The sequence below is a fragment of the Lepus europaeus genome, chromosome X (genome assembly GCF_033115175.1).
Source record: "Lepus europaeus isolate LE1 chromosome X, mLepTim1.pri, whole genome shotgun sequence".
In the NCBI taxonomy this organism is placed as follows: Eukaryota; Metazoa; Chordata; class Mammalia; order Lagomorpha; family Leporidae; genus Lepus; species Lepus europaeus.
In genome coordinates this window covers 70,548,288-70,567,152 of record NC_084850.1, presented here as the reverse complement: position 1 = coordinate 70,567,152, position 18,865 = coordinate 70,548,288, and the positions used below count along the sequence as shown (strand labels likewise).

At 37.9% G+C, this 18,865-nt stretch overlaps 1 protein-coding gene across 1 annotated transcript in view; it reads right to left on the bottom strand.

Annotated features, from left to right (window-relative positions):
• The window catches only part of DACH2 (dachshund family transcription factor 2), a 551,788-nt gene that overhangs the window by 380,560 nt on the left and 152,363 nt on the right, over nt 1-18,865 (bottom strand). Inside the window, exon 2 of the mRNA XM_062183058.1 lies at nt 988-1,026. Within this exon, the coding sequence (XP_062039042.1) occupies nt 988-1,026 (39 nt within the window). The remainder of the gene's footprint in view (nt 1-987; nt 1,027-18,865) is intronic.

The window sequence follows — 18,865 nt, the reverse complement described above, 5'->3', positions numbered from 1 at the left end:
CTACATCAAGGGCAGCCCTGAAGGAAGTGGGTAGAGGCAGAAAACAGCATAGAAAGGTCATTTAACCTGATCAAAGAACCTGGAAGAGAAGAGGGACACTATTGCTGGGCAATAACAAATTAGACTTTGGAATCATGGGTTGCCCTTCTTCTCTATTGTCTCTGAGTCATTGCCCATTCTTTTTCCCATTGCAAACAAAGATATGAGGCCTGTATCAGTATGCTATCTGTGATTGCAATTTAACTGAAATTTTCATTGATATTTTAGGCTTCAAGAGTAAATCTTCTTAGATTTCCAAATATTTTCAAGTTATATTCTTAGAAAAAAATTCAAATATTTTAGAACTACTAGCATGCCTACAAAATGTAGCTGTACCTAATGCTTAGAAGGACTCAGAAGATTAGAAGGCCTGGTTCTTTTCCATTATTGCTGTAGCACACTTAATAGCCTGTGCTTCCCTGCAAACGTGAATGTACCTTCCTAAGCATTACAGAGCCAATGGATGATGGGTTGGTGTCTGAATCATTTTCCCATTATTTGACACAGGTGTCACAGTTTTTATGTCAGTGATCTCACTCAGTTCTCATCAAGTCCTGCAGCCTTTCTCAAACTTCTGCCTTAGTTCTCAGTGAAGGAGTTACACCTTGTGGCTTGAAGCCATCTCCCCATTATATTCTCCTGGAATTCTCTTCCAGTTTAACAGATGTAAATTATGTCTAACTGGCAATAGTGAAACCATGGAGACCTCAATTAACTAAAACGCTCAAATGGATGGACAAGTTCTAATGAGCTATTTGGATTTGCTTTCTTATTATTACTAAGAATTAAACAAGATTAAACATTTGCTTATGAAAATTTGAAAGGGCTCTATATGCCTACCTTAGTAAGTATAGTACAGGGAACAAGATTATGGAAGTTGGGCTGAATCGGTACGGGCTCCAGGACATTCCCAGGAAGTTGATTTTTAAAAAATAAATACATAAATACCTGTTAACAGCTTGTTTTCTTGTCATTTGCCTCTTCCTTCTAAAAGGAGAGTGTAGCAAAAAATAAATAAATAAAACTGGTTAATTGAGAGTTCTGGTTAGTTAGCTTCCAATTAATAAAGGCTTTATTATATTTTACAAAAAAATCTTCTTAAATTCTGCAGAAATTTTAGATAGGTTACACACAATGAAATAGCAGCAGGAAGAGCACAAAGAAGGTAGGAAAGCCTGAATTGCTATTAGATAGTGTTTTAAATATATGGATAATATTATTACATTTCTGGTCTAACCCCCACTGAGTAAAGAATAATGTGAAATGTCATGTGGTTTAGGGCTTTTCTCTATATGAAGGCAAGGAAATAAGGTTATAGATTTCTGTTGAAGAAATGGCCTCGGGTCGTAATTCCAAAAAAGCTTTAGCAATATTCTGTCTTTTCCCTTTCTCTGAAGAGCCGTCCTTCCCATCCCATTGGGTATTCCAACACGTTGTGGGGCGGGGGGGATATCGCGCCCTCTAATTTTTTTCTCACTGTTTATTTGGCCAACAGGATGATGAAAGTAAGCCAATATCAATGTTGTGCTTATTTCTTAAATGTGAAGCCATTAATCACACAGCTCACTATATACTTATTTCTGGAGCAATACTGAACTATCTTAACATCTTTCCCCCAAGGGTTACACATACATACACACATACGTGCACAGACACACACAAACACACATACACAGTCATACACACATACAAACAAAATTATATGCATACGAAAGAGATCAATAAAATCCCACATAATTAGCTAAATTAACAAAATAATCATTCTTTCCAGTTGTGTAGTAACTCCCAGTGTTTCCCAATCCTTTAATATTTAATGAAGAACAATGGAATCCAAAATGTCATGCTAAAAAAAAAAAAAAAACAACTGCAAGGACTATAATCTTCCTCTTTTTGGCCTTAGTATACTTTTAGTAGCATAGAAGCAGGAACCTCTCTATAATGCCCGATACAAATATGTGTGGTTGGTTCATCACCCCTTCAAAATCACTTCTTCTAATGGCCTTTCTGTTAAGAACCTCATTTCAGACTTTTTCTTGTTTTGGTCCTTTGTTTTTGTTTGCTTGCTGTTGAAAAGCAACTGATTCTCTGCTCAAAGGCCTGCTGAAATATGTGCAAATAACTAATACAAACATGTATTTGAAGTTGCTGGAGAGACTATAAGACCTACTCTTATGGTCTGTCACTTCACTGTCAAAACTGTTTGCTTTTGCCAGGCAGTTCACTTAGCCTCTTTTGAGATGATACTTGTCTTAAATGGCATATATTTTCATATTTATCAAGTCAGTGATAATGAATGCTCCTTTAATCCAATGGTCTATATATCACTAGATTTAAAGGAATTTCTTTTCACTTTAGCCAAAGATCTCCCTTTTTTACTTTCTAAACTCAAACAGAGCAGTTTTTGCCTATCACCATATGTATGTAATTGTACTAAGCCCCACCCCCAAAAATTATAAAAATCTTGTACGCTTCCAATAGCATGGGCCTTGTACATTATTTAAACCTAGATTGTAAAATTACCAACTACTGAAATATTGCTGTCAGAATTATGCAATAAATTTCATTAAGAATTTAAAATTTTCTTAGAAAATTAGGAATTTGGAGCTGGTGCTGTGGCGTGGAAGGTTAAGCCTCTGCCTGGGTGCCAGCATCCCACATGGGTACCAGTTCAAGTCCTGCTGCTCCACTTCCAATCCAGCTCCCTGATTATGGCCTGAGATAACAGCAGAGGATGGCCCAAGTGCTTGGGTCCCCTATACCCACGTGGGAGACCCGGAAGAAGCTCCTAGCTCCTGACTTCAGCCTGGCGCATCTCTGGCTATTGTGGCCATCTGGGGAGTGAACCAGTGGATGGAAGATCTCTCTCTCTCTCCTCTCTCTGTATCTCTGCCTTTCAAATAAATAAATAAATCTTTATATAAAAAAGGAAAGGAAATTGGGAATTTATTTTGATAATAGAAAATTTGTCTTGTCCAATGTGAGGAACATATTTTAAAGTACTGGCGAACACTAGGGATGACTCTAGGACCTAAAGCACTACATGTTAAATACATATACAATCGGCCGGCGCTGTGGCTCAATAGGCTAATCCTCTGCCTGCGGCGCTGGCACCCCGGGTTCTAGTCCCGGTCGGGGCGCTGGATTCTGTCCCGGTTGCTCCTCTTCCAGTCCAGCTCTCTGCTGTGGCCCGGGAGTGCAGTGGAGGGTGGTCCAAGTCCTTGGGCCCTGCACCCACATGGGAGACCAGGAGAAGCACCTGGCTCTTGGCCTTGGATCAGCGTGGTGCGCCAGCCGCAGCGGCCATTTGGGGGTGAACCAACGGAAAAGGAAGACCTTTCTCTCTGTCTCTCTCACTGTCCACTCTGCCTGTCAGAAAAATAAAAAAAAATTAAAAAAAGAAGTACATATAAAATCATCCCTCTGTCTCTGTGTGGATTGGTTCCAGATCCCCTGTGGACACCAAAATCTCTAGAGGTTCAAGTTCTTTATATAAACATGGCATAGCATTCGCATATATACTCTGGACATGCTCTCATATATTTTAAATTATCTCTAGATTACTAATAATACCTAAAACAATATTAAATCTATACAAATATTTGTCATACTATATTGGTTAGGAAATATTGACAAGAAAAATCTCTGTGCATATTCAGTAGACACAATATTTTTTCAAATATTTTCTTTATTTATTTGCAAGCATTTCATAAATACAACTTTAGGAACATAGTAACTCTTCCCTCTGTTGGTTGAATTAACAGATAGGGAATTCACTAATACAAAGGGTGAACAGCACTTTATTTTTCACATACAAAATGAAATGTAACTTCTATGCTTCTCAATGTATACCTTTTGTGATTTCAACTAATTCATTTTAGATTTCCTTACAATTCACCAAATAATTAGCATTTTGGGAACTTTTGCTGAGCAAGCATTCAATGCTACTTATATTAGGTCAGTGTAGAACAGTTTATAATGTGAAAATAATCAGCTGGGTTCCTTCAAGTTAGACTACAATGCTTTGTATCCATTCTCTTTGTCCACCAAAGTACCATTGTTGTTATGCCTTTCCTCTTCTGAATCTGGCCATGAAACAAAAGTCTTGAATAAAAGGCCCTGAAATTCACTAAAACATATCTTTATTACTGAAATACACATTATTATGATGCCACTGACCAAAGAGTTACAAGTAGTCAAAACACTGCATCAGATACTATACTCAATATAGCATCTGAGATCCTACAACATATTGTAGTAAGTAGTAAGAACTCTACACAGCTCACCAGCCCCAATCATCACTATTGCTGCACTGCATTAGCACAAGATTAACCTTATTGTAGATAATCTCCCTACAGACAAGTTACAACTAGAAGGTGATTCTGCTCTGAGACCCAAGAAGTGTAATAATTGAGGGCAGCTTGTATTTTGAATTGCTTAGGATCATTTTACATGGTACCATGAAAAAATATATTTTTTGTTTTGTTTCTTCAATTTTTGGTGTGAGAAAACAAAGTTTAACAAAATTATTGGCAGTGATTGCGACTCATTGTGCCTGTCATTGAATGGGGGTCAGTTTCACAGAAGACTCAGAGATAGGGAATTCTCACTTTTTTTTGTGAAGATTTATTTTATTTATTTGAAAGAGCTACAGAGAGAGGCAGAGATGGAGAGAGAGGTCCTCCATTCGCTGGTTCACTCTCCAGATGACCACAATGGCAGGAGTTGCGCCGATCCGAAGCCAGGAGCCAGGAGCCTCGAGCTTCTTCCAGGTCTCCCACGTGGGTGCAGGGGCCCAAGCACTTGGGCAATCTTTCACTGCTATCCCAGGCCACAGCAAAGAGCTGTAACAGAAGAGGAGCAGCCGGGACTAGAACCGGCGCCCATATGGGATGCCGCGCTTCAGGACAGGGCTTTATCCCGCAGCGCCACAGCACCGGCCCTGGGAATTTTCACTTTTGAAACCTAAACTTAGACCATGGAACTACATTTAATAATAAAGACAAGCAGCATACAAAATACATGAAAAGAGGCCATAAAGTACCACAAAGTAAGGAGTACAGTTAAGAACGCAGACTCATTGGATTTAAGGATATTAGTCCTTTTCAGAATACATAAAAAAAAATCACTACCAAATACCACAATGTAAGTCTAGTGCTCAGATCACTAATTCTTTAAAAGGGGGATGCCCACCTACCATATCAGAATGACCAGGTTCAAGTCCCAGCTCCACTTCCAATTCGTTTCCTGCTAATGTGCACACTGGCATGACTCAAGTGTTATATTGAGTATGGTAGCCAATGCAATATTTTTGACGACAGACAGGAGACAAATTGCATTCCAGACTCCTGGCTCTGGCTGGGTCTACCCCCAGATGTTGCAGGATTTTGGAGAGAGAGACAGTACATAGATCTCTCTCTCTCTCTCTCTCTCTCTCTCTCTCTCTCTCTCTCCCTCTCTTTCTCTCTGCCTTTCAAATAAATAAAAATAATCTAATTATTTTTTAAAAAACACTCCACGTAGCATACCTGCTTAAACACTTCCAACAGCTGTTCATCACATACCTAAAAAAAGAGTGGAAATGGAGCCAGCACTGTGGCGTAGTGGGTAAAGCTGCTGCCCCTGTGCTGCCAGCATCTAATATGGGCGCCAGTTCAAGACCCAGCTGTTCCACTTCCAATCCAGCTCTCTGCTATGGCCTGGGCAAGCAGTAGAAGATGGCCCAAGTCCTTGGGCCCCTGCAACTGCATGGGAAACCCAGAAGAAGCTCCTGGCTCCTAGCTTCAGACTGGCACAGCTCCAGCCTGTTGCAGCCATCGGGGAGTGAACCAGCGGATGGAAGATTCTCCCTCTCTCTCTCTCTCTCTGTCCCTCCTCTCTCTGTGTAACTCTGACTTTCAAGCAAAATAAATAAATCTTTTTTTTAAAAAAAGAGTGGAAAGTACTCAAAATATACCATTTTTAAATCTTTGAGATTACCTATTGCACTAGATTTCAAACTGATTTCTAAAGAACTTCAGTGAGGGGCCGGCACTGTGGCATAGTGGGTAAAGCCGCCGCCTGTAGCGTCAGCATCGTCAGCATTCCATATGGGCGCCGGTTCGAGTCCCGGCTGCTCCACTTCCAATCCATCTCTCTGCTTATGGCTTGGGAAAGCAGTAGAAGATGGCTCAAGTGCTTGGGCCCCTGCACCTGTGTGGGAGACCTGGAAGAAGCTCCTGGTTCCTGACTTCGGTTCGGTGCAGCTCCAGCTGTTACCGCCATCTGGGGAGTGAACCAATGGATGGAAGATTCTCTCTCTCTTTCTCTCTCTGCCTCTGCCTCTCTTTAACTCTTTCAAATAAATAAATCTTTTTAAAAAGTTTAGTGAAAGTGCGGGTGGGGAATAATAGAGACAAGAGGGAACAATTCCTTTCTATCCCTTCAATTAGCGCACTACTTCTTTTTCCTATGTGATGTATTAAGGGGTACCTGAGCTGTTTTGGTTGACTACCCACCACTACCACCATTTAACCAATGAAAAATTAGTCCCTGATATGTTCAATTATTTGATGAAGGCGTCTAAACTTGTTAATGTCAGAAGTTTACTGCCCCTGTGATTTTCACCCTGCCTCCACTACTATATGTTAAGAAATTACTTCTTTAAAAAAGATTTATTTATTTATTTGAAAGTCAGAGTTACACAGAGAGAGAAGGAGAGGCAAAGAGAGAGAGAAAGGTCTTCCATCCTCTGGACAACTCCCCAATTGGCCAAAAAGGCAAGAGCTGAGCCAATCCGAAGGCAGGACCCAGGAGCTTCTTCTGGGTCTCCCATGCAGTTGCAGGGGTCCAAGGACTTGGGCCATCTTATACTGCTTCCCCAGGCCATAGCAGAGAGCTGGATTGGAAGTGGAGCAACCAGGATTCGAACCAGTGTCCATGTGGGATGCTGGTACTGCAGGCGGCAGCTTTACCTGCTACGCCACAGCGCCAGCCCCAAGAATTTACTTTTTGAACTTTCCTCCAAAGATTGTCGTATCAGTCCTATTCTCATGGGTACATAATAAGGTCCGTAGACATTACTTACACATTTAGATACTAGAAGGGACCAGATTCATGGCTCTCTAGATTGCCAATCTAGTGGTCTTTCTACATTCCACTGATTCTAAAGCAGATGCTGTAAACTAACAAACTACGCATGTCCAAATATATTTTGTTTGGTCTACCTAGACCTTTGAAAATCTGGATGGTTTTCATGTAATCTGAATGTGAAAGTCATCTAAAGAAAAAAGAAAGAAAGAAAGATCCAGCAACACTAGTTCCACATACTTTCTCAGCACAACTAGATGAAGTAGACACTAATTTGACTTGTGGCTGCTATTTTAAGTTGTGGGTGAGATAGCCATCTGGACTAGTCTTTCAGATGCCACTTGAGATGCCCACATCACATGTTGGAGTACCTGAATTTGAGTCATTGCTCCATGCCTAATTCCAGCCTCCTTCTAATATACACCTTGGAAAGGCAATAGATAAAGGCTCAAGTACTTTGGTTCCTGCCACCCACATGGGCCTGGATTGAATTCTTTGCTCCCAGTTGTTGCCTGGTTCAGTTCTTGCTATTGTGGGCATTTGGAGAATGAATCAGCAGATGAGAAATCTCTACGTCTTTATGCACTTAGTTTCATGAGGAAAGCTAAGTTGACCCTTGAATTTGTGACACCATTACATTCAGAAAAGTACCTAAACCAAGTTGTGTTAGATGAACTTCCACTTTGACTATAACCCTATCGGAATAAGATCAAAGTCAGCGAACTCTAAAGGCTTCCATAGCCCTGGCAACTCATGACTAGAGCCTAGGGAGATTACTGACGCCATGAACAGGAGTGTCAAATTGTTAAATCAGCAACAGGAGTCACTGTGTACTTACATCCCATGTGGGATCTGTCCTTAATGTGTTGTCTAATGTGAAGTGATGCTATAACTAGTACTGAAACAGTATTTTTATACTTTGCGTTTCTGTGTGGGCACAAACTGATGAGGTCTTTACTAACTACATACTGAAGTGATCTTCTGTATATAAAGAGAATTGGAAATGAAAAAAAAAAACCTGGTGTTAAAATGGAAATGGCATAGAAAATTAATTAATTTGAAAAAAAATTATGTAGGATCTCTGTCTTTAATGTGCTGTACATTGCTATTTAATGCTATAATTAGTAATCCAATGTAGTTTTTTCACTTTATGTTGCTATATGGGCAAACTGTTGAAATCTTTACCTAATATATACTAAACTGATCTTCTGTATACAAAGAGAATTGAAAATGAATCTTTACATGAATGGAAGGGGAAAGGGAGCGGGAAAGGGGAGGGTTGCGGGCGGGAGGGAAGTTATGGGAGGGGGGAAGCCATTGTAACCCATAAGCTATACTTTGGAAATTTATATTCATTAAATAAAAGTTTAATTAAAAAAAAAGAAAGCAGATTTAATAAGAGACAAACTGTGATTACATTCACACAAACAATATAATTCAATTAGGGTAGCGGTGATATACTTAAAATTTCAAACAATCAATAAAATTGTGTAATATAAGGCTGCTGTTATGGTACAGTGGGTTAATCTGCTGCCTGTGACACCAACATCCCATCTGAGTGCCAGTTCAAGTCCCAGCTGCTTGACTTCCAATCCAAACCCCTGCTAACACATCTGAGAAAGCAACATAATTGGTCAAGTGCTTGGGTGTCTGCCACCAATGTGGGAGATCCAGATGGACTTCCAGGCTCCTGGCTGAAATCTGGCAGCACCAGCCATTGCAGCCATTTGGGGAGTCAAACAGTGAATGGAAGACCTCTCTCTCTCTCTCTAACTCTGCCTCTCAAACAAATAAAATTGTATCCTGTGCTTTGAAATGGAGTCAACTGTTAACTTGACATTTACTTTCATATTTGGGTGACTATTATATTACATTTTACAGGGATAAGATCTTTTAGTCATACAATTTGTTTTTCCTGGTCCAATATAATATACAACATATTGATATGAAAACAACTGTAATATATAAATGAAATATAAGTTAAGCAATGTCGCCCCACCCCTAAATGACATCGGTAGCAGATAAATTACATAAGTATGTGTTAGTAACACCTCTAAAGCTTATCTTTGGGGACATGATCAAATCGTATTAATTGCTGAACTACTGTTGATGCTGTTAGGGGGGCTTTCATCATTCTTAGCTAATAACTTTACTCATTATATATGTCAATACTTGCTCAATTACAGCTGTTTTAAAGCTATTTACTCTCTTCAGGAATCCTGAAAATTCTTTAGCAAGCATTATGCTAAAAGAAAAGGAAACTTAAAATATCTTTCAGCTTCAAAGTATTAAAATATCCTGAGGGCTAGCATTGTGGCACAGCAGGGTAAGCCACTGCTCATGGGTGCCAGCATCTCATAGCAGAGAGCTTGTTAGAGTCTTGGCTGCTCTGCTTCTGATCCAGTTCCCTGCTAATGAGGCTGGGAGACAACAGATGATGACCCAAGTATCTGGGCCCCTGCCATTCATGTGGGAAACCAGGATGGAGTTCCTGTCTTGCGACCTTGGTGCGGCCCAGCTTCTGGCTGTTGCAAGTATTTGAGGAGTAAATCAGCATATGGAAGATCTCACTGTGCCTTTCTCTCTGTCACTCTGCCTTTTAAATAACTAAGTTTCCAGAAGTTATCCAAATTTTTGTTTTAAATCTCCAAAGATATGCTAGATCTTCTGAATCAAGATCCAATTAAAACTGACAATTTTCTTCCTTTTAGAAAAAAACTTTCTCCTGTAGTGGAAATAACAAAAAAAAATGATTATAATAAATATCTGCTTCTGATGAACTTGAGTCTTTTACAAATCAGTGAGAGTGAAATTCTGAATCTAGGGAAAACTGGAAAGTAAAATTGAATATGGGATGGAATGATAGTGAAGATAAATAAGTCTATGGCATTTAAAAAATTGTAGAAGATAGTTTCATCACACATATATACTATGTACATAAACACATACATATGTGCATATATATAGTCTCATATAAACACAGGCTGCCAATACATGTCAAAGAATGCAAGACTCTATGCCAGTTGTTTCTGTCAGATGATTCATTTTACAGACAGTACTTTATTAGTCCAGTTTGAGGAGCTCCAGCGGTTTTAGTGATATTTCTCATTTGTCCTACAATAGCAAAGAATCTGCGAAGATGGGTTTAGGGCTCAATCTCTTTTCAAAAATTAGAATAAGTTTTTCTTCTTATGCTACAATAATTTCAGAATATATACAATATGAGTATATATCTTCTCAAGGATGAAGCCAGTTATATATCTTCAGTGACATTATCAATGTATTCCAAATGGTATTTTCAATAATATTCTTCCATGTATTCAAACTCCATAAATTTCAATTTATACATAAACTTTGATATTAATAGCTTTCATGAAAGCATGTATATTATATAAATATTTAAATGCTAAAAATTCTTAGAAAGTTTATAAATTTTAAATCACTTAATCTTGTGATATCTTTATCAATAATATTTATGTTGGAAATTCTTCTTATTATAATCTTTCTATATTCACATTAGTAGATTTGGCTAAAGATACCCAATGTAGGTGTCAAAGGGATAACCCTATAAATCTTGCTTTTTTATTATATGGAGGTTCAACAGGCCTCTCGTAAGGGACATTTTATTTCCAGCACTGTTACAGTTGATATATTTCAGAATTTCTAGCTGATATCATGTCTTGCTATTTTATGTTCAGAATGACTTACAGAAAACACTAAGGCTCTAGAAGCCAAATGAAACATTGAATGCAATTAGTGCTTTATCAGATTTTAGTTAGCTTTGGGATTGATATCATACTGTGAAGTTAGAAAATTAGCCTACTTCCTAAATAAAATGCTGCTTAGAGAACTTAGTGTCAACCCCTGATTTAAATGGTGTTTCCTTCAAAACACTTATCACATTGTGTAACTGTTTTATCTATTTGCTTGTTTTTAGGTCTTTCTTCCCTACAAAAATGCAATCTTTATGAAAAAATAAATTAGGTTACACTAGAAAATACTTTTCTAACGGAATGGGCATTGGCTTTGTGAAGGAACACTTTGATTCAAAATTATCAAGGTGGAGTCTTCAAGCTCTCTTTCATAAAACATTGTAATAATCTATTTCACCTATGCAGTGATGATTTATATCACTGATTATGGTGAATGATTTATATAAGGACAACCATATTGTTTTAGAATCTGAGTAAATTTTAGCAGTAAGCAACATTGATGAGAAACCCTATAAACCCAAATTTATTTGATAGTCTTACATATATTGAATTACTGATGGGCAAATAAGTGTAGATTCATTATATTCATGGAGATAAAAATAGTATAACATATTTTAATTATAGCTTAACTTCTTCAAACATTCAGCTTATTTGTCTAATGAAGTTTAAATTAGATGTGAAAAAGCAGAACTCTAAACTGTTTCCAAGAAAATGAGTTCATTTGCCAATTGATCATTCTGGTAATCCTATCGAATTTAGTCTAGCTGATAACTAAGAATCTCAAGCAGCATCAGAGAAAAATAATCTTGGCCTGGACATGCTTTCAACATATGACCAAAGGGGTGGGGAGGAGTGGGGAGGGAGTGTGAAGAGAATTACTGAGTTGAAATTCTGTTAAATCCTTTACATTCATCCCCTAACTTAATCTCTAACAATGAGCAATATAAAATAAAATAAAGTAAAAAGCATGTTCCTTACCAATTAAGAGACCAGAGATAGATACTAAAAATACATATGACTATATTTTGAAACACTAAATATAACTTGTTTAGCAGGTCAAATTTTCACATTTAAATCATAATACCACTTTACTGTTGTATAGTTTTGCAATTCAAAGTGCATTTTATCTTCATTAACTAATGAATTATAGCTATTCTATGTACAAAACACAGTTTGAATCATTGTCCCACTTTTATATATGGAAAAGGTTGAGACTGAAGAGCGTTTAATCTGACTCAGTGTTCTTTCACTTATTATTGTTGATGTATTTATCTATCAGAATATGACTGAATTATTTGCTTATCCTGATAAATTTTTCCTTGGTGAGCTTTGTTACTTTTATACATGGTGAAGAATCAACTTCTTTAAGAACTAAAGGAAACTCTTCAAACATGCCTATAATTAATATCTAACAGCATGCATACTGATCCCACAGAGGCCACATCACAGCTTTGAAGTGCAGTTTATTTTACAAATGTTTACTGATCATTAACTATGTACAAAAGTCTCTGTGTTACGGGATATGGAGAACACAAAGATCTTCAACAACAGTAGCTAATATCAAGAATATCACAATCTGAAAACAGAGAAACGGAATAGACATTTGGCTTAGGAGTTAAGATATCAGTTGGCATGCCTGCATTCTATGTTGGAGTATCTGGGTTTGAGCCTGACTCCTGCTCCTAACTCCTACTTCCTGCTGATGCCTGATCCCTAGAACGCATTGGTTGTGGCTCCAGTGATTGGGTCCCCGACAGCCATGTAGAAAGTCTGGATTGAGTTCCAGGCTCCCAGCTTTGCCCTGGCCCAGGCCTAATCGTTGTGAACATTTGAGGAGTGAAAACAGTGAATGAAAGCTCTCAATTTGTCTCTCTCTTTCCCTCTCTCGTTCACTCACTCACTTTCTGTTTCTCTCTCTTAAATTGGTAAACACTGAACAAGGCATAAGAAGAGTTGAGTGTTAGTCCCAACTAGCTTCGTGACCATGAGTAAGTCCCTCCCTTTCTCTAGAACACAATAGCCTTATTTATAAAACCAAGGTAGACCTCTCCAGCCCATCATAGCTCAAATATCTTACAATTCTCTGATTCCTAAGTTGTTGACAACCTGCCTACAATACAGGTAGATTAAGTTGAAACTCCTCTGAGATGTCAGTAGTCATTGCTGCCAATTTGCCACTGGACACATTCTTTTTTCTTTAATTCATAATTACTGTAAAATCTGTTAGCGGTATTCACCTAAGGGGCATATCCTTTCTTTATTTAGGAAGCACTAACTGAAAACCTTTCAGATACTTTACTACTTCACAGAAGAACTCAATAGTGCATCATTCTGTTTGCACACTGTAGAAAAATGGACTTTGAAAGACTAAGAAGCTCAAATGTTTGTTTCAGCAAGTTGCTCTTCAATCAAAATATATACATTTCTTTTACAATAATCTGCATTGTAATAAAGAGTTGGCATCTATCTATAAGTATGCTGAAGAGAGTTTATGTTATTTTCAGTAAAATCTTCTCCAACCTTTGCTCTTTAAAGGTTATGGAAAGTCATGATTCTATCCTGTCTTCAAAGCTCATACCTTGTGGTCCTAATGTCAATCTAACTCCATTTTTCAAATGCTATATTTTTTTCATATGGTAACCAAAACTAAACAGTGTGGTTGTAAGAATGCAATAATCTCATCATATAGCCTGTATATTTTTCGGTATTTGTTATAACCATGCATGCAAGTAAATACGGCTGTCATTTATCAAGAAAGCCATTTTTATTTTTACTTCTTCTCCAGGCAGTTAGTTTTAACTTGTACTTCTGGATTAGAAAATTCCTATAAATAAAGAGAATTTGTTAGATCATTTCCTAACAGTTATATAGAGAAAAAAATGCCACTGTACTTACTGCTGTCACTTCATCATACTTAGGTAAAAGTGAAAGAATATAATAATACATACATTTTCATCTATTGCTAATATATTCAACATTACCTAACCACATTAATGTGTGTTAATTTCAAAATGCAAACAACAAAAAAAGAAAGATCAATAATGGTTTCTTTTTGTAGTGTTTAGCAAAAGACCATGTACACGTAAGCACCTAATTGCAGTGTAGTGAAAAGGGAGTTCTAATGAATATTCCTTTCTCTTTTTTTCTTTCCTCTTATTTATTTGAGAGGGAGGGAATTGGAGGGAGGGAGGGAGGTGGGAGGGGAGAGAGAGAGAGAGAGAGAATGTTTCCACCTGATTCACTCCCCAAATGTACACAACAGGTGTGACCAGGGCCAAAGACAGGGACTCAATCCAGGTCTCACGTGTAGGAGGCAGGAACCCAATTACTGAGCCATGACTGCTGACTTCCAGGGCCTGCATTAGCAGGAAGTTGGAATCAAGCCAGATCAAATCTAGGTACTCCAGCGTGGGACCCAGGGACCTTAACCATGGTTGTAAACAGTAGGCCAAACGCCCACCTCTTTATTCCTTATAGGAAAAGCAAGTCAAATAATATGCTATTCATATCCTTCTGAAGGGATGGGAAGGAATGGAGAAGTCAGGTAAAGGATACAAAAACAGTCAAACAGAAGTAGTAGGTTCCAGTGCCCCACAGCACAGTAGGGGACTGTAGACAAAAACAATAAATTACAGGGGCCGGCGCTGCAGCACACTAGGTTAATCCTCCGCCTGTGGCACCAGCATCCCATATGGGTACCAGGTTCTAGTCCCAGTTGCTCCTCTTCCAGTCCAGCTCTCTGCTGTGGCCCAGGAGAGCAGTGGAGGATGGCCCAAGTGCTTGGGTCCTGCACCCGCATGGGAGACCAGGAGGAAGCACCTGGCTCTTGGCTTCGGATCGGGGTAGCTCCAGCCATTGCGGCCATTTGGGGGGTGAACCAATGGAAAGAAGATCTTTCTCTCTGTCTCTCTCTCACAGTCTGTAACTCTACCTGTCAAATAAATAAATCAAAAATCTAAAAAAAAATTAAAAAATACTAAATTACATACTGCAAGAATAACTGGAGGAAAGGGGTAGGTATGCTCCAAACATGGAGGAAGAGTGGGGGGTTGGGGAAGCTGTTTGCCAGATTTATCATTTTGCACTCTATGTATCTGTTGAAATATTGCACTGGGCTCCATAACAATGTACACAAATCACATGGGAATCAAGAATAATTTTAAATTTTTATTTATTTTCATTTTTTTAAAAGGCAGAGATACAGAGAGATCTTCTGTCTGCTGGTTCACTTTCCCTAGGCAGTCAAAATCCAGGGCTGGACCAGGCCAATGCCAGGATCCTGGATCTCTATCCAGGTCTCCACATCAATGGCAGGACTCGAGTACTTTAGCCATTATATGCTGCCTCGCAGGTTGTGAACTAGCAGGAAGCTGAGTGGAAAGTGGAGGTGAAACTTGAATAGAGGCACTCTGATCTGGAATGCAAGCATTTCAAACGGTGTCCAAAACACTAGGCCAAACACCCACTGGTAATCAAAAATTTAAAATAAATAATATATATGCTACTTTTAATATTAACCCTGGTCGTTTCGAATTTTTTAAATTTTTAAACGTAAAATTATAACCTGATTCTGAATTGACTCATCTCTGCTCATCTAGCACTTTGTGAACACCTCGTTTAGAACATCAGTCATATGCTTATCTCCTTCACTGGGCTATGATTTTTTGAAAGCAACAACAATCTACCATTTAAACACCCACTGGATAACCAGATCAGCCCAAACAATATAAAACAGTGTTCAGTCTTTAGAAGACAAGTGTGGGACAACAACTCTTTGGGGTAATATTATTGACTTAAAATAGAACTGTCAAGATAAAAACCTGGGGGCTGGTGCTGTAGTGTAGTGGGTAAAGCCGCTGCCTGCAGTGCCAGCATCCCATAAGGGTGCCAGTTCAAGTCCCGGCTGCTCCACTTCCTATCCAGCTCTCTGCTATGGCCTGGGAGAGCAGTAGAAAATGGCCCAAGTCCTTGGGTCCCTGCACCTGCATGGGAGACCCGGAAGAAGCTCCTGGCTCCTGGCTTTGGATAAGCTAAATATTGCTTTTTGATAAATGGTTAAAATTAATGTTCATTTATTTACTATGTGTATTATTCCCCAGATATGAATGAATACTATTAAAATCTTTACAAAGAGGATTTAAATTTTTTACTTTCTTTGATTAATGTTTTTACCTTGCTGCAGTGCCATAAATTTTGAATTATAGAAAAATTCCTCCATCTAAAATTTCTTTCCATAAGAATTATTGTATTCTTCCCACTATATTTTGTTTTCTGTTGTTTGAAAAGTATTACACAACATCCATCTTTTTTTTTTTGTCCTCATCTCTAGATCCCAATCAAATTAATAACTAATTTTCCCTCGGTAAAAATCAATATTCTGACACTATATTCTATTTTAGGTGCCAACTTTAATGTTTTGGCAAAAATCAAACAGGCCCATCAACCAGTCCAAATAAAATGGCCAAAACTCTATTGATAACCAGGTAGGCAAGTATCTTAGGTAAGTTCACATTAAGGGTCATTATTAGCACTGAATAAGTACCTATGAAAACTGTTAGATATTTCAGCATCTAATAATTTTTTTTAGATTCTGTTTATTTAAGTCACTAGTGAAACGTCTACTTTTCAGAGCCTGTATTATTCTTTTTGTAGTTACTCTTTTCACTTTGCTAGAGATTGCTCCCATAACTTCTTTATTCAAACATAACTGTATGCACACTCCATCTGTTCCAATATAAAATCCCTGAAATCTAAAACTTCACCAGGCATGTATGTTTTCCCTAAAGGTTAATCAGCATTCATGCCATAGGGTTTTGGAGGAAATTCCTCTTACTATTTAGTCTTTTAATTCAAACAAAATTTTAAAAGAATTAAAGAAAATGAGAAAGAAAAGACACAATGAAAGAATCCTCTCTCCTATTAGGTAAATGAATATGAATCATTGCTAATGGTGTGGATCAGATACTCCCTATCATGGATAGTGGATCCTTCCTATCCATCACATCAGCCTTCTCCCAGTGGCTCTGTAGTCACCCCTGTTTAGGACTCCCTAGCATCACATTCTTTCTCTTCCATTTCATATTAAGTGCAGCAGTCTGTACATGGAAATTGGGATTTCAGACTGCCTCCTCATCCTTCCACGGCCATGAGGACTTCTTTTCTTTGCTTCTACCCATTGTAACAATCCTGTATTAGATTCTACATTTTTTACTCTGCTTATTTGTCAAGATCTTGGTCTTAGAGTGATGCAACATGAAGAATGCCTTTATATCTGTGAATGCCTTCCCCTAAAAATCACATCAGGTGGCAATGAAAGACTACCCAGTCATTTTTAAAGGTGTGTTTGTAGTAAAAAAATACATTTTTTCCATCCTCACAAATAGCATGTTCTTATTATTCTACACTCACCATTTACACATTACAATTGCAACAAACAAAAATAAAAAAATCAATAGCAATGTGATGTGAAAAAGGCAGAAAGGTCTTAAATTCTTCACATACAATTATAGAGTATTTAGGCCAGCAGATGGGGAGAATAACTCAAAGCCGTTCAATGTCTTGACTTTCTCTCAAAAGCTTCATTTACTTTAAAGGCTTTTAATGGAGAAAAACTCATGTACTATTTTAATAACCTTTGAGTGCTAGAAACAAAAAATAAATAAAACAAATGAATAGCACAAGGACAAATGTGTTTTTTAATCACAGGAAATAAAATTATTTAACAAATATAAACAGCCTGCTAATCAAATAGGTTTTTTATTACTTCCAAATACAACTGTGGGTTAAACAGTTCATCTGCTGGACATAATATGTATGTGGAACCCAAACAAACATATGTATATATATTTGTAGGTGGTATTGTACCTTGCTAAGAGAAAAAAGAGACTAGTGAAATAAATCATGTATTTTAAAATTAAATAGAAGGAAGTTTTTGTAGCAAAATTTTAAATATGTTATAATACTCCCTGACAATTGTTCAATATTAGGATTATGAAATTTACCTCATCATATTGTCATATGAGAGTATCAACAGGATCATTACCATGACCAACATTTTTAATAGCTTTTTAAAATTATTTACTTAAAGGGGGATCAGCACTGTGGTGCAGTGGGTTAAAATTATTTACTTATTTATTTGAGATACAGAGAGACAGAGAAAGAAATACAGATGGAGAGAGAAACAGAGCTCCTATCTGCTGATTCACTCCACAATACCTGCAATGGTGGGGACTGTGCTTCAGGCCAAAGCTGGGAGCTGGGAATTCAATCCATGTTTCCCTCATGGGTGGCAGAACCCCAACGACATGAGTCATCACCTACTGTCTCCCTGGGTTTGCATTGACAGGAAGCTGGAGTCAGGAGCCAGAGCCAGTATTCATTATGTCGTAGCTAGCATCCAACCACTGGGACAAACATCTTCTCTTCATCAAAATATTTTAATGTTAACCACATAATACTTTACAAAAATTTTAAAGAATATGGAGTTGTAAGTAGGATGATCACAAGCCAGTACAAATGAAGTCAAGTTCTTCATTTGTAATTAGTATCTTTTAAAATAAAACCTATGGAAATCCGACTCCAAATAAAGCACCTTAATGTTGAGGTCAAGGATGGGCATTTGGCGCAGCAGTTATGACACCACTTGGAACACCTTCATCCTGTATCAGAATGCCTGGGTCCAGATCCCGGCTCTACTTGGCAATTGCAGCTTCCTGCTAATGCACACCCTGAGAGGCAGTAGGCTATGGTTCAAATACTTGGATCTCTACCACCGACATGGGAGACTTAAATTTAGTTTTTGCCTCTGGGTTTGGCATGGCCCAATCTAGGCTGTTGAAGGCATTTGGGGAATGAATCAGCATATGGAAAATCTTTCTCTGTCTCTGTCATTCTGCCTTTCAGGTAAAATGAAAAGAAACAATAAATTAAAGATGTTAAAATGAAAATAAATTTCAGAAGCTGATACTGAGACCCTAAATTATTTGATATACTGGAAATATGAAATATATTGTATACATATAACTAGAAAATATTTATTAAGAAAATGT